At 42.0% G+C, this 15,754-nt stretch overlaps 1 protein-coding gene across 4 annotated transcripts in view; it reads left to right on the top strand.

Moving 5' to 3' along the window:
- fto (FTO alpha-ketoglutarate dependent dioxygenase) overlaps nucleotides 1–13,766 on the top strand; it is a 131,824-nt gene extending 118,058 nt beyond the window's left edge. Inside the window, exons 10-11 of one of the 4 annotated variants that reach the window (XM_020592459.1) lie at nucleotides 11,285–11,425; nucleotides 12,244–13,766. In XM_020592459.1, coding sequence (XP_020448115.1) covers nucleotides 11,285–11,425; nucleotides 12,244–12,443 — 341 coding nt within the window. In that variant the 3' untranslated portion in view covers nucleotides 12,444–13,766. Of the gene's footprint in view, nucleotides 1–6,198; nucleotides 6,258–11,284; nucleotides 11,426–12,243 lie in introns of those variants that run through there. The other 3 variants (XM_020592462.1, XM_020592463.1, XM_020592460.1) reach the window with 3 other exon arrangements.
- Nucleotides 13,767–15,754: the final 1,988 nt, after the last annotated feature.

The raw sequence follows: 15,754 nt of genomic DNA, 5'->3' as shown, positions 1-15,754 counted from the left end.
GCCTACATCATGGCAGCTATCACAATGGATCAAAAACTACAACCCCAAATCAGAAAAAGTTGGGACAGTATGTAAAATCAAAATTAAAACTGAAAGCAGTGATTTGTAAATCATATGTCTCCTGCATTACATTGAAAACAATACAGCAGCACATTATTTGATGTGATACCTCATCAGTTTTATTCTCTTCAATTCTGATGCTGCAACACATTCCAAAAAAGTTGGGACAGTTGCATTTCAGGGCTAATAATGAGGTAAAACAATGAAATGATGATTCCATTTGAAACAGGTGATGTCAACAGGTGACTGCATCATGATTTGGTACAAAAGTGGCATCCAGGAAAAGCCGAGCCCAAAGATGGGCCGAGGACCAACAGTTGGCCAACATATGGGTGAGAAAATTACTGAAATATTAAAAAAATGTTCCTCAAAGGAAGATAGGAAGGGATTTGGGTATGTCATCCTCTATGGTGCATAACATAATTAAAAGATTCAAGGAATCTGAAGGGACTTCAGTGTGTAAAGGGCACTAGCCTAAGCTTGATGACCATGCTCTCCATTCCCTCAGATGGCACTCTGACAAGAATCATCACTCTTCTATAAGTGATATAACCACATGGACTCAGGATTACTTTGGCACCTCTGTGTCAGGCACTACAATACGTAGTTACATCCGTAAACTGTACTGTGCCAAAAGGAAGCCCTATGTCAACAGTGGCCATAGGCGTAGTCGACTGCTGTGGGCTCGGAGGCATCTGGGATGGACCATCACACTGTGGACACATCTACTGTGGGACGCCTGTGCATATTTCAACAAGACAATGCAAAACCTCATATTGCACATTACCAAGGCCTGGCTGTGGAGGAAAAGGGTGTGAGTACTGGACTGACCTGCCTGCAGTCCCCACCTGTCCCCAGTAGAGAATGTGTGATGCATTTTGAAATGCAAATTGTGTCAACAAAGACCCAGGACTGTTGCGCACCTTAAGACTTGTTTGCAGGAAGAATGGGACAAAATGACACCTAACACACTTAATCATTTGGTGTCCTCAGCCCTTAAACATCTTATAAATGTTGTGAAATGGAATGGCAACATCACACCGTGTTAAATACTTTACCATCCCTACTTTTTCGTAATGTGTTGCAGCATCAGAACTGAAGTGACTGTTTATTTTGAACAGAGAATAAAACTGATGACGTATCACATCACATAATGTGCTGCTGTATTGTTTTCAATGTAATACAGGCCACAGATGATTTACACATCACTATTTTTAGATTTAATTTAGATTTTACATACTGTCCCAACTTTTTCTGATTTGGGGTTGTAGCTCATTCAGAGCCCCAGTGACCACGCCCAGGGCACACCATCTGTAGCCCTCAGAGTCCTTCTATGTGTGTGGTTGCATTTCAGGGCCAGTAATGAGGTAAAACAATGAAATGGTGATTCCATTTGAAACAGGTGATGCCAACAGGTGACTGCATCATGATTTGGTACAAAAGTGGCATCCAGGAAAAGCCGAGCCCAAAGATGGGCCGAGGACCAACAGTTGGCCAACATATGGGTGAGAAAATTACTGAAATATTAAAAAAATGTTCCTCAAAGGAAGATAGGAAGGGATTTGGGTATGTCATCCTCTATGGTGCATAACATAATTAAAAGATTCAAGGAATCTGAAGGGACTTCAGTGTGTAAAGGGCACTAGCCTAAGCTTGATGACCATGCTCTCCATTCCCTCAGATGGCACTCTGACAAGAATCATCACTCTTCTATAAGTGATATAACCACATGGACTCAGGATTACTTTGGCACCTCTGTGTCAGGCACTACAATACGTAGTTACATCCGTAAACTGTACTGTGCCAAAAGGAAGCCCTATGTCAACAGTGGCCATAGGCGTAGTCGACTGCTGTGGGCTCGGAGGCATCTGGGATGGACCATCACACTGTGGACACATCTACTGTGGGACGCCTGTGCATATTTCAACAAGACAATGCAAAACCTCATATTGCACATTACCAAGGCCTGGAGGAAAAGGAAAAGGGTGTGAGTACTGGACTGACCTGCCTGCAGTCCCCACCTGTCCCCAGTAGAGAATGTGTGATGCATTTTGAAATGCAAATTGTTGTCAACAAGACCCAGGACTGTTGCGCACCTTAAGACTTGTTTGCAGGAAGAATGGGACAAAATGACACCTAACACACTTAATCATTTGGTGTCCTCAGCCCTTAAACATCTTATAAATGTTGTGAAATGGAATGGCAACATCACACCGTGTTAAATACTTTACCATCCCAACTTTTTCGTAACGTGTTGCAGCATCAGAACTGAAGTGACTGTTTATTTTGAACAGAGAATAAAACTGATGACGTATCACATCACATAATGTGCTGCTGTATTGTTTTCAATGTAATACAGGCCACAGATGATTTACACATCACTATTTTTAGATTTAATTTAGATTTTACATACTGTCCCAACTTTTTCTGATTTGGGGTTGTAGCTCATTCAGAGCCCCAGTGACCACGCCCAGGGCACACCATCTGTAGCCCTCAGAGTCCTTCTATGTGTGTGTGCACGTGTGTGAGAGAAAGACTATGTAAGTGTGTGTTTACCTCCTTGTTTATGTGTGCGTCAGTGTGTGTGTACGTGTGCATCTACAAACCAAAACCACTGCGCCTCAGCCTGTTAGTCTTGCTGCTTACCAGGCTTAGCCAGATGAAGGCCACTCAGCCTGGATCTAATTCCTTCAACTCTGGCAGCACTTCACTCCTGGCTCTTTTTGCCTCTCAAGTGTGCATCTGTGACCTTGGCTGACATCGAAGAGGGTTAAACTGTCGACTTGGAGATGTGACCACAGTGATTGAGTTGTAAGCTAGTTTTTGGATCAGAGCTTCTGTGCAGCCATCTGGGCTACTATGGGGCTCAGAAAGAGGTTATCCCTCTCTTTCTCCCAGCAGCTGACCCTGGATCAGCAGTAACAGCAGAGAATTTAGTAAGAAGCACCCTCGCTGGAATAGGCAGCACAGAGCTGAGATGTTTTCAAGTGAAAAAATATTAAGAGAAGAAACTAATGGAGAGAGCTGATAACTGTCACCACATCACTTGTAATCACTTTGTTTTTATTATGCTGAGCTCTGCTTGTGGCTGTTATTTTATTGTTGTCTTAGTGGCAAACAACTAAGCCTTTGACACCCTTTTCTTGACTAAACAATGAAAACTACCCTGCGCTACTACAGGGTCCAACAGAGTAGGGCTGCAAACTGCAAAAATATTTGCACCTTTTACTCACATCGGGTTTAATATGAACAGTGCTTGTGGCACGATAGACAAAGGGATCGGTTCTACAAAATACTGTCCTCAGATGTGCTGGTATTACAGTTGTGGCATTGCAAGTCTTGATGTTGTCACTACAAACAAAACACTGCGAGGAACCTGTTAGACCACAAACAGCTTTTTTTCAACACCCAGAACTTTCAATGAGTGATTTACACACACGCTACACAAACACGCGTTCCAACTAATTTACATAGATAGGTGCTTATTGTATGTACTCATACCCACCCATGCACACATGCCATTATACTGTGTTCCCTGGCTCGCTGTGTGCACGCTTTGCATCCTGTTCAGTGCAGCGCCTCAGGGCCTAACCTGGCTGCTCTTCCAAGCAAATTGCTGGCTGTTCACAGCGTTTTAAATGCTAAGACCATTTAATTACACTGTTTACTTAATAGGGTGAAACAAAACTCATGTTCACACAGCAGGAACACCAGGTGATGCAGAAGTTCAAACACCTGGCGGAAAGCACTTTTCTGGCATGGACACAGCATACACACATACACACATGAATGCAGATAAAACTTGCATACTGTGCTACAAATACTATATGTACTGTAGGCCTCTCTCAAGTTTGGATAAGAATCTTCACTGAGTTTGGGACTTCTTTGCAACTTATACAACCAGATACTCTGAGTTAGTTAATCCTCCGCCGTAAGCAGAATGTATAATGATGGTTTTACTTGTTAACGTATTGTAGGTGCCTGTCAGAATGTGAACAACAGAATGTGTGCCACTCCTTTGTTTGTTCATTCAGAAGTTAACAGAAAAAAGAGCCCTATTGAAATTAGACTAAAAGAATGTCTAAAAGAATAATTGCAATTTGCCTGTGATCTTATTAGGTCATATTTTCTGTAAAAAGGTGCACATTTTTTTCTGGCACTAGAAAAAAGGTTGGGGTCACCAAAACGATCTGTGAATTATTATTATAAGTATGATCCTGTGCCCCACACATCAGTGTTTTTTGAAATTCAACTTCATTTTATAGCATACACCTGAACCTGTCCAGTTTATTGGGCTTAACATTTACTGGTTTACTGAGCCTGTTACGTGACCTCATCCTGACAAACCATAATGCTATGATTTATGCTGTTTGACCTTAGTTTTATATTTGTTCACAGAATAGCTTGGTACTGCTGTTACTGCTCTTGAAGAGTTGTTTGTGTTAAGGGAACAACAAATTCATTGTCTCTTTCTTCTTCCTCATAAAGCAGATTAATATACACGTTTGTGAAACCCAATAACTGTTGTGCAACAGTTTAAAGCTTCTGTGTCACAGTTTAGCACAAAGACTTCATAACTTAACACCACATTCCCTGGAGCTAGAAAGATGACTTGTAACCAGGCAATTGAAGTTACAATAGACTATAATTAGCTGGGCCAGCTTGACCCCACCATTGTCACCTGAAGACAGGTGGGAATTGTGCCCATGTTGGATCGACCCTATCATGTGACTGGGGTCAGGTGTCATCCACAACCTCGGCTGTTAAGGCAAGCCTCATCCATCACTAACATTATTGCACCATTCAGATGATGCCCACAAGGCACTGACACTTACCCAGGAGGGAGGGGGCATGTGACTGAGGGGAGGGATGAGGGTTTAAAAAATGACTGTCTTACAAGAACACTCAGAACAACAACCTCTCATAGCAGTGGTGTGCCATTGCCATGGCAAACAAAGAGTTAGTGCTCCCGACGCCACAGCAAGGCAAAACAAGACTCCCTAACAGCAGATTTACAGCCTTTAAACGCTGCAGTGTGAAAAAGCACAATCACTCGCAGACTCATAACCTGCTTTCTCTTGAAAACATTTTCTCTTATTGCTCCATTTTCTCTCCTGGACTCTGTAAATAAACAGCATGGTCAAGAAAAACTTCATTGTCTCTTTAGAAGCACCTCTAATTAGTTTTGCCTGTATATATCATGATGTTTCACTTTGGCATTTGGCCATGTGTGGTTCATTTGGGGCTATGATGGAGAGGGTTGTTATGATGAGCTAGGCATCTGTCCCTGCTTAGTGTTGTCCTTTCAGTTCCTCGTTCTAATATTTTTAATGTTTTTACTATATTAAACTTCAAGCCAGCTGCTTCCGTTGGACTAGCCTTTAGCTTTTAGCCTGGCACAAGCGGCTAGTAGGTCCAGTGCCATTGCTGCCCTCCCCATTCCTCACCAGTCAACTCACGGACACACAAATTCTCTTTTCCACTCAAATGCATACAAGCATGCTCTCTCGCTGTCTCTCTCTGACTCTTCCTCTAACTCTCATACTACATTTACACACTAATATAGAAGCAGAGCCTTAGGGGGTGATCTGCCTCTCCACCTCTTGTCAGAAGAGTAAATGGCCAGGAGGGTCCAATCTGTTTGGCCTTTTCCTGCCTCTTTTTTTATTAGAACCTGATTGCATTTGAACGATAGTTGTCTGCTCGTAAATTTTGCATCTGTGTTGACATCAGGCCACATTCCATCCCATAGCCTGAGGAGGAGAAGGGGTAGGCCAAGGTGTTCAGTAATTTGTTATGCTGTTAAGCACCTAATGGACATCCACCTGGTTTTTGAGAGCAGTAGCTATAGTTCAGGGGCTTGCCTCCTTTGCACTTACAAAGTGAAATAGTTTTTTATTCCCTTCAATTATGTAGGCTACTTTGAGGCTACCAAGCTTTGTGCATATTTTTCTTTTTCTCCAATTTGGAGCAGCCAGCCAGCCCACATGTGCAGGTACAACAAACCTTATACATCTCTGCCATAGATACTAACTCTGCATATAGTACATGGACCTGAAGAAAACTTGGGGTCCTGTGTTCCCAACTGGCTGGAGATGCCAATATTGAGTCTTATTTGATTTAATGTGGTTTAATTAGGAGCCCAGACTGCAGCTGGCAAGAAGAAGCCCTCAAGAGTCTAAGGAAGGGGCTGCCCCACTCAAAGGAACCCATGGCCTTTGGCAGACTCATTGTTCCTAGCAGCAGCAGCAGCAGCAGAGACATGGTGGGTGATGAAAACACCATGGAGCACTTCATCTCCTACGCCCTCTCTTGCTAATGAATTTATTGCGTGGTTTCTATAGCCATTAATTAAAGGAAAAAAATGTGTATCAGATGTTAGTTTTATTAGCCTAGACTCCTTAGAAGGAGTCAAAATGAAAGGAACATACAGTATGTCATGCATTTGATGTTGGCGCCATCCCCCTCTCAGTTCTTTGCTCTACAAATGCGCACCTCACTCAGCCGCAAACTGTACAGTCAGCAGCTGTCTGCAGACACAACAGCATTTGATTGATCCTGAGGAAACAGTTAAGATGTGGTCCGGCTTTATTGTTGGCTGACTCACATTTTGCACAACTGTAAATTTATTGCTGAATGATTTGGGATAATTGGAGGTTAGGATGATGAGTGGAGATCTGATCTGTTCAGGCTCTAATGTAGACAGCCCTGAGAGGAAGACCCTTGGAGTCTTGGGCGGCGCATGGTGAGATCCAAAGCTCGACAGTTCACAGGTTGGGCCTTGTTCTGAATGGTTCCCTATTGCACTGCCCTCTGCATGACATTACTAATATCTTGCACAACACAGCAGAAAGATAAGCATGTAAATAAATGCTCTCTGTTTTTGTCATTATACAACAGCTTGACATACAAAGACTGATGTGCTCAGTCACTCATTTCTTACACAGCAGTGTTAGATACAAAATGTACATGGATAATAAGCTTATTTCTTTCTTCTCTCTTTGGGGCGTGATTGCATGACTTACCTTCAGGGGCAGGCTGATTGATGGGACCCATGCCTGTTTTTCCTGACTCATTTGATTGCATTCTCAGCTATTGGACACTCAGGTTGCCAAAACCATAAACATTCCCACCTGCACAGGATTGCTACTATGGTAAACGTACAGTAGGTAGAGCATGAGGAAACGTGATCTGAGGTATTTTGCTCCCCTTGATGAACACAGGATATAACTCATCTCAGAACTGACATGGAGGTTTGATTGATGTTCATGGCACTTTTATACAGGATTTATTTTTTGTTCTGGTTTAGCTAATGCAGAGGGCATGGCACATACTTTGACAGCAATTCTCAAGGCACTGCCCATGTTTAGGTTGTAAACAAGACCTGTTTCTAATGACCCATTAATCAAAATTATTATCTCTCTTTTCTTATTAGCAAAGAAAAGTATGCAACTCATTTCAGTAATTATAGCCACAATCTATTCATGGAAATGTTTCAGTCTTTGGGTTTTACTGTAATTCGTAAATATTATGTGTTAATATGTTTTATATTTTAAAGCCAGTTAAATATAAAAAAGATTTTAAAAGGTAAATTTGTAATGTGGATCAAATGGATTTTTTTTTTTACTAGTCTAGATTTGATAAAATACTGTTCATACTCATTCATATTCATTTCAGGCACAGGGTGTTCCCACTGATGAAGCAGCAGAAGGGTAATATGCATATTAAACCACATCAAGAACAAATGCGAATCCCTTCCAAACTACTTTCCATCCAGCATGATACCATCCTTATACTCACACCATGTCAAACCAGACTCAAGCAGTTCAAGATATCCAGTCCCATGTGGTTACAAATGACTTTCTGTAGCAATAATGTAGTAAGTGATGTCTCAAATCTATATTCTCTGGGTTCTTTTTCACTTGGCCTAACACAATTGTGCATTTATCAGTGTAACTGCATGAGTTGGAAGCAGTGATGTTGTTTATTAGGTGGATTTCCATCCTGTTAAGAGCAGAGGGTCTTTTAATGTATGGCCTTACTTGAGTGTACTGCTACAGTACACAGTTGCACACCAGTCGCACATTGAGTGGGCTGATGATGCTGATGATTGTGATGGTTGAGATGGTTGAGATGGCGCTGATGGCAGCGATGATACTGGACCACCCTGCACTCTTCAAACAAGCCTTTCAAAGAGAGATGGCGAGTGAAACAACAAAGTGAAACCAATGTTAATAATTTTATTTACTCGTTTCTCTACTTCTCCCTTAACCAAGTGATGGAGGCCAGACCCATGGTGGGGGGGGAGGAAATCGATGAGGAGCGCATTACAGTAAAACGTATTGATTAGGAGACCTGCAAGCAGCGTGGTGGTCTTGAAGAAGGTGGAATGATGCAATGCTTAAAGGAATTTATCCTTTGACTTTTACATTAACCTTTTATTGACTGCTTTGCCTGTCTATAATTAACACTCACTTTAGCTAAAGTGGTTAGTTTGAGCGCAAAGGGGCCTCCATCCCTTATTGCAGCAAAAGCTGCCGACCAGCCGCAGTTTGAGTGCACTGTGCTACATGGAGGGAAAGGCCTTTGTGGAATAGAGGCAATAGAATCCTAGATACATTTCACATTAGCATACCATTTGAGTGGGGGCCTGCCAGGCTATAGGGTTTCAAGACAAATTGAAATGAGTGATTGTGTTGCCAATCTCTCTTGACCAAGTGCCAGATGGGATAGTTAAGCCAATATGTGTCTGTGGTTAATCCTTTGGAACAGCCAGGACTCACAAACACATTCTCTCCCTCCTCAGCCCCTCATACACACCTCTTTGTCTTTGACCTTAACTTTAAGGTGGGCTGTTCTGCCATGGGAAAGTACTTTGGTGAGCCTTGTTTGTACACCACTGTGGCTTACACTGAATTTCTAGTGAAAGCCCTGGAGAGCTTAAGGCACCTCGCTTGATATTGACTTTTTGTTTGGTTCTATTTTAGCAGTCACTCTGTGAACAGTGGTAGACTGTGTAAAAGTGTGTGCTGAATTACCTACACTATATTATCTTTGATAGTCTTCCAGTCTTGGTATCTTTTATATCTCTAGTAAACCAGGAGCCTTCTGTTTGCAAGCTAATGTTGCAAGATCCCTTGTCAGATAAATGCAGCAGCTCTGTTGAAGGCGGCTGGTCAGGTTTATATGGAATGTAGCCTTTCATTATGAAGCAGGGCAGCAGAAAAGAGGAGAGCGTTTTTTTTTTTCTCATAGCTTTACTGCATTAATACTTAATCAGGCCAAATCAAAGGTCTGTGTTCTCTTGGCCTATGGTGTCCTCAAGCTGATGTCAGCAGAACCACACAGTGTGTGGGAGTGTGTACTGTGTACTGTGTACTGTTTGGGCCAGTTTGCTCTCTCTTTCTCTCTCTCTCTTGCACACTCTGTATGCCAGCCATGTCCTCCTCCTCCCCCTCCTCCTCCTCCTTCTCTGAAGTGGCGCTTCCTTTAATTCACACCCTAAATAAATGATGAGAACATTTAAACACACGGCTCGTCACAAAGCCCCAAGGTCGCCTAATCGTATTATTTATGAAGTGATGTGCTACATAATGGTACTTAGTGCATGTTAACAGATGCTATTATCAGGCCCTGATCCAGAGCACAGAAGATATATTGGAACTGTGGATGTTAATGCTACTCACCACCATAATGCAGCAGCTCTTTAAAGGGGTAACCGCACCAAAATGTTGCACTTAGGCTGAGAGCCAGCAGTCAAACATTAAGAGGCTCCAGCGAAGATATATAACCACAAATTGCGGCAGCCCCCACGGCTGTCCCCTGACAACGTTAGCATCCCCTCACCCAGAGCTGACCCCCATTTCCTTCTCTTTGGCCCTCTCTATCCTCTCCATTCCCTCCTTTAGCCATTGGCCACAAGGTGGTGGTGGTCATGTGTCTGTGTGTGAGGGGGGCTATTTGAGGTTTTTTAGGCTGTGGATAGGGTAAAGAGATATGACATGACAGACCCTGGCATAATGACTGAGTGGGGAGTATACTGTAACTAGCCTTGTGGTGCACTAGAAGGAAATTCTTGGGCCACCACTCACAAGCACACACTACACACACGACATACAAATGCCATCCTCCACCTCTCCCTCTTGCACCTCCAGGTCAAGGGTTACTCTCGTCTGTCAAGAGGCAGAGAAAGGGCAGATTTACAGTGACAGCAGAGAGCAACACCAATTCAGTGCAGTAAATATTTACAATGGTCTGACAAAAGATGTGTCTAAGGTCTGTGGGGGTTCCAAACACTGTAGGAATTGCAACCAACCCCAGATTATTAATCATATAGAAATGACTCAGTGAGATGAAAATGTGAATTTCCAGCTGCCTGTCCTGGTTCAACAACAGAGAGTGATGTTCTTGTGAAAGCATCCTACTGTGTGTGCCTGTATGTGTGTAATGGATGGGACATTAAGCATGATACATGATATGGTGTCAGCTTCACACTGTGATGGCCATTTATGGCTTTAGACATACAGTACATACTTTTCTAGCACATCATTTTGTGCCACTATCTCAGCTCAGTCAGCTGTGCTGGCTTGAATGTTTTAAAGCATTGTTGTCAGAGCCAGGAAGTACAAGTTGCATTAAGATCAATTATTCAAATATCCTTAAAATATCTTCAGGAGAAAACAAATCTGAAGCATCTGTAACAAGAAATTAAAAGTCCTTTCAGTGTCCTTTGCACAGAGGGACAATGCACTCATATTTTTGACGGTCTAATCGGGCCCGGTGTTATTAGGAGTCATAAAAAAGAAGAGGAAGCACACAAGCCAACTGTTTCCTGTTCAAATACATAATACCCATTGTATATTTATGGACAGGTTAACACACAACGGTCACTATAGAAAGATAAAGTATGTGTTTATCCCTCCCCTATTACAATCCCTCAGCCAGCACTAGTAACTGTGTGTGGGTATCAAAAGGAACATTCTGGGTTCACAGTGTCATTTTAAGTATAGCAGGATAATGAAACAAGGCTTTGAAATCATTTACATGACATAGCAAATGTTACCAGAAAAGTCGTGTCATGATCTCCAAAATAAAAAATGCTTGGGGGTAAAATTTTTGGAGTGGCCTGAGTTGCATGTCCTAATGCCAGTTCATGCCTACCAGTTGGTTTTGATGAGAGGAAGGAGTTAATGGGTGTGTCTGTTCCTGTGTCCTGTCACCTCAGGTGCCACTCGACTCTGGCCCAGTCATTACCCCCTGAGCAGGCTCCAGTGGACCGACCCTTCTGGGGTGTGGATGATCCCAACATGCCGCTGCCCTTTGACCTGGCTGACATCATCAACCGAGTGGAATCGCTGCTCTGGAGGTGAAGTGTTGAAATTTGTCCTTGTACATGTTGGATGTATGAATAGCCCAAGCATCCTGCATTAATTCACAGGTGGTTAACTTGTTAATTCATTATTTACCCATGTTTTAATGCGTATTATTATTATTCCATTTTATTATAACTGAGTAATGCATTTATTCTCATATAAACTCACACAAACACAGGAATACTAATGTAATTATTTACACACCAATGTGTGAAGGGTCGAATAAGAAATGTAGACATTACTTTGCATGTTGTGCATACCAAGTGATATTTGCCACGAAGCTGGCCCAAGGCATAAGCAACCCAAAGGGCCTCTTATTGTCAGACCACTGTGGGGCCACAAAAGGAGTATGAAAAATAAACAACTAAATAAATAATGGTGAATGACCACAACCATTTTACCTTCTTCTCCAAAATCAGTATACATTTTTCAGCTTTGCGAGATGCTCAGTCTGCTCAAGTCTCCAAAACTGCTTGTACTAACTTTGACTTTTAATGTACAGAGACAAAACACCTGCTGTCATACTTACTTTACATATACACTGACCAAACCCTGCGTGTCCTGTCACAAACTTTAAAAGTAAATCTAGTGAACCTCAGTAGAGTTGGCATTTAGAGTGATCAGTATATTAGCCTTCATGAAGTTAATTAGTGTGTATATCCTGGGCCCTCTAGGTCAACAGGTATTTTGATGACTTGGTAAGCTTGCAGTTACACACAGGAGACCTCATGTCCAAGTCTCACATTTGATAAAAATGGAGAAAAAAGCATATGTTTTGACCATTGCCTATTTCTTTTTTCCTCTCCAACAGGATGTAGAGTATGGATAGATGAAATGAGGAAGAAGGTCAAGAAAGAAAGACCCACCAGCTTTTCTGAATGGTCCCCACATTGGCTGTGGGGACAAACCACTGAAGACATCTCTGTTGTAATTGCACCAAGATTGATTTCCTTTTCAGTGGGGCATCTACACCCCCACCCCTCCCACTCCACCCTCCTCTGCCCCATCTGACCCCAGCATCTCAGCCACCTTAGCTCGGATTTGGCTGGAAGGAAACCAGATTACACTAGAACCAGAAGAGTACTTTGGTAACATGCTAACAACACCGGCTTAGCAACAAGCTAGTAGTGTTACAACGGTCTAACAAAACATATGTGGAACCTGCAGTTCAGTGTTAGCATTCATTGTGTAACTATTTATTATTTCAGTGTACTCTGTTACTTAATCTCACGTAACCCAGTCATGCTTTCATCAATGGATTGACACATTCTCAGTAGTCACCATACAGTACTTACATATATGCTTTCTATTTATCACACAGTGTTATAATACAGTATAGAATGGTAAAAAAAAAGAAAGAAAAACCCATACTTTGCTGACATGGTATTGCATTCTTCACTTGTGTATAGTGTAATCCCTTTTCTTTTGTTCAGAAGTGGACTAAGCTTGGAGAGACCAAAGAAAGATTATGATAAGAAAGTTATGAATGCCACCTAGTAAAGAATATGAAGAACGCACTGTTTCGTGTTCATGGTGTGATGGTGTGCTCATGCCATATTGATGTGTGACAGTGTGTATGTGTATGTTTGTGTGTGTGCATTTAGCCATGTGAATATACATATTATCAGTCGTTGGCCTGTGTGTTTGTGCATGTACACGTTCACTCTCCCACATGTCTACATTAAGCTGTGCGTGTATGAATGTGATAGTGTGTGTGAGCCCGTAGGCAGCCTGTCAGTTGTTTGTTCTTGAAGATGTGCATATGGAGAAACAGAGACTAGCAGCAGGGCCCCTCTGTCTCTGCTCTGATGAAAGGCAGCACTGATAGAATGACCTGGAACACAACCGCAGTTTCTCATAATTACAGCTGCTCAATCGCTTTTAATTACTCTTTAAGTGTGCAGAGCACCACATTCCCCTGTAATGCTGCAGGCCATCTGAGGGAGTGAGAGAAGGATCCGGCGCGTCTGACAAAATCCACAAACAACAAAAAAAAAATCTAAAAAGGGTGGAAAAGGGGGCCGGCGTCAAAGCAGCGTATCAGCCCTCCCCTTTTGATTTCTCTCTCTATCTAGTTCATGATGAAATAGAGATGCTGTTTACTATTAAAAATGCAGAATGCACTCCTTTTTTTTTTTTTTTTTTACTTCTGAAGTTTTTTCCAAGATGTTAATGGTTGCCAAACGCTGTTTTTCTTGCTTCTTCTTTTGCTGCGCCTCTGTTTGTTGTTGTCAGAGAGATTTGTTTGTAGATTGGCAGTAGTGTTGACTTGTTTGAATCACTCTGTGCTCCCTGCGCCACAGCTTGTCTGTCTGAAGCAATAGGAATGGCAGTAAATAAAAAACAGTGTTTTATTCAATGACCTGCGTTCCTCTGTTTTTTGCGTGCGTTTGTCCTTTTTTTTAAAAATTCCTGGTCAATAACACACATATGACAGGTACAACAGTCTCTTTATACATTTATGTGTCAGTATTTCTATGCTGATTGTATTTCTTGTAATGCTCTTGACCTGACCGCAGACCTAGCAAACCCACGCAAGCCTGTCCTCTTTACTCACCCACTGTGGTGGAGGTGAGTTATTGTGCTTTGAAGTAGCCTCTCCCCAGAACTTCTGTCTTCCTCAAGATAAATAGGACAGAAGCAGACAAAGATCCTTTATTTAGAAGTGTAGCTCACTGGCAGGAAAATTAGCAGCCACGCCAGCTCAAGGTCAGATAGTGGTTACATCCACAGCAGGCCTACAAATAACACCTGATATTTGAATGAATTTGCAGAGTGCCAGAAGGGTTAGGTTTACTGTATGAGGACAGTTTATGTGCCAGTCAGTCACAGAAACGCATCCAGAACATTTAAATATAAATACAATCTTGGGAATTTCCCATGGGGCAAACATGGGAACATTTCCATGAATGTTAAAACAACAGCAAATAAATGTTGAAAATACTAATGGATTAGTATTTTTAGACTTGCAGCAGCATGGAACAGCAAAGTCGGTAGTTCGGTCCAACTATGACATGGGTTACTATGAACTTTTTAACATACATTCATGGTTCCCAGAAAATGGATCCAAATCATTTTTGTATCCCCTTTTCCCCTCATGCCACCGTGAGATACACATTTGTGGTTTTAAGTGAAGTGTCTCAGTAACTATGGGATGGATTGTCATGACACGATACCCACATTCATGTTGTCCACAAGATGAACTGTAATAACTTGGAGATCCCTTAATGTTTCATTTAGCACTGTCATCAGGTCCAAAATGTAAATAGCCCACTACTTTGGTTTATGACTAAATACTTATACTAATGGTACTGACATGAGCCTCAACTGTACTTATTATTGAGTGCTACAGGCTAAACTAAACGTGGTAAATATTATACATGCTTTGAATTAGCATGTGATTGTGTTATGTTAGTATGATGATTTACCATTTAGCTCTCAGCAGTGCAGCACATAGGCTCACTAAGCTACTTGCATTGAATGAATTGTTGACCTGCACATGACAAACTTTTAAGTGTTGCTTTAATACATATAAAAATCTACTCTGTGCTCAACAAGGAAGCCTTTGTACCAGGTCTCTCTTTCTTTCCTTTCTTGCCATTAGCTTCTTGCTCTCCCTTTTCTCTAAACTTCAAAGGAACTGGCTGGATTAGCAGAGCAAACACCTTTTACGACAGATTGATGGATTGACTGATTGACTGGCTGATGTCACTCCCAGTGATGAAGTGATGGCTAATGTTCTGTATGTCTCACCAAAAAATCCACACCCCCTACCAACAGAGGGCCGCCATCCCCGAGGTTGCCCGTGTTAACTACTTCCTGTAGTGGCTAAGTGACTGAGTGATGGATGAGTGTGGAGCGGTCTCCCCTCAGGGGCAGAGACTGGAAAAGGGCCCCACTTGAGGAGACAATTACACAGCACCGGTGAGAGCGACAGGTATGCATTGTTCTGACTGGGGTCAGCCACTAGCCTGCCAGCCAAGCCACCCTCAATTAGGCCAACAATAGGTGCATGGTGAGATAAAATAACCAGGTGTGTTGTGAGGAAAGGTATCAGTTTGGGGTCATGTCCCAGTCAAATGTTGCACTGTGTGACTATTAGGATGGGCTTTAGTGCTGTGCACTTTAAAGAAGGGACTAGGTTTGAATTCAAATGTAAAGGTTTTTTTAGAGATTATTAAGAATTATTATTTATTATATTGTTTTGGTGAATAATGATTCTATTCATGCACAGTAAGTCAAGGACCATTTCATTTTATATTTAGAACTGTGGAAGTCTGACCTCAACACTGATGCATTTAAGTAATGTAACTATTATATAA

Source organism: Monopterus albus, unplaced genomic scaffold (genome assembly GCF_001952655.1).
Source record: "Monopterus albus unplaced genomic scaffold, M_albus_1.0 scaffold17.1, whole genome shotgun sequence".
Lineage (NCBI taxonomy): Eukaryota > Metazoa > Chordata > Actinopteri > Synbranchiformes > Synbranchidae > Monopterus > Monopterus albus.
The sequence above is the reverse complement of the archived record's forward strand: the minus strand, read 5'-3'. Positions and strand labels throughout refer to the sequence as shown.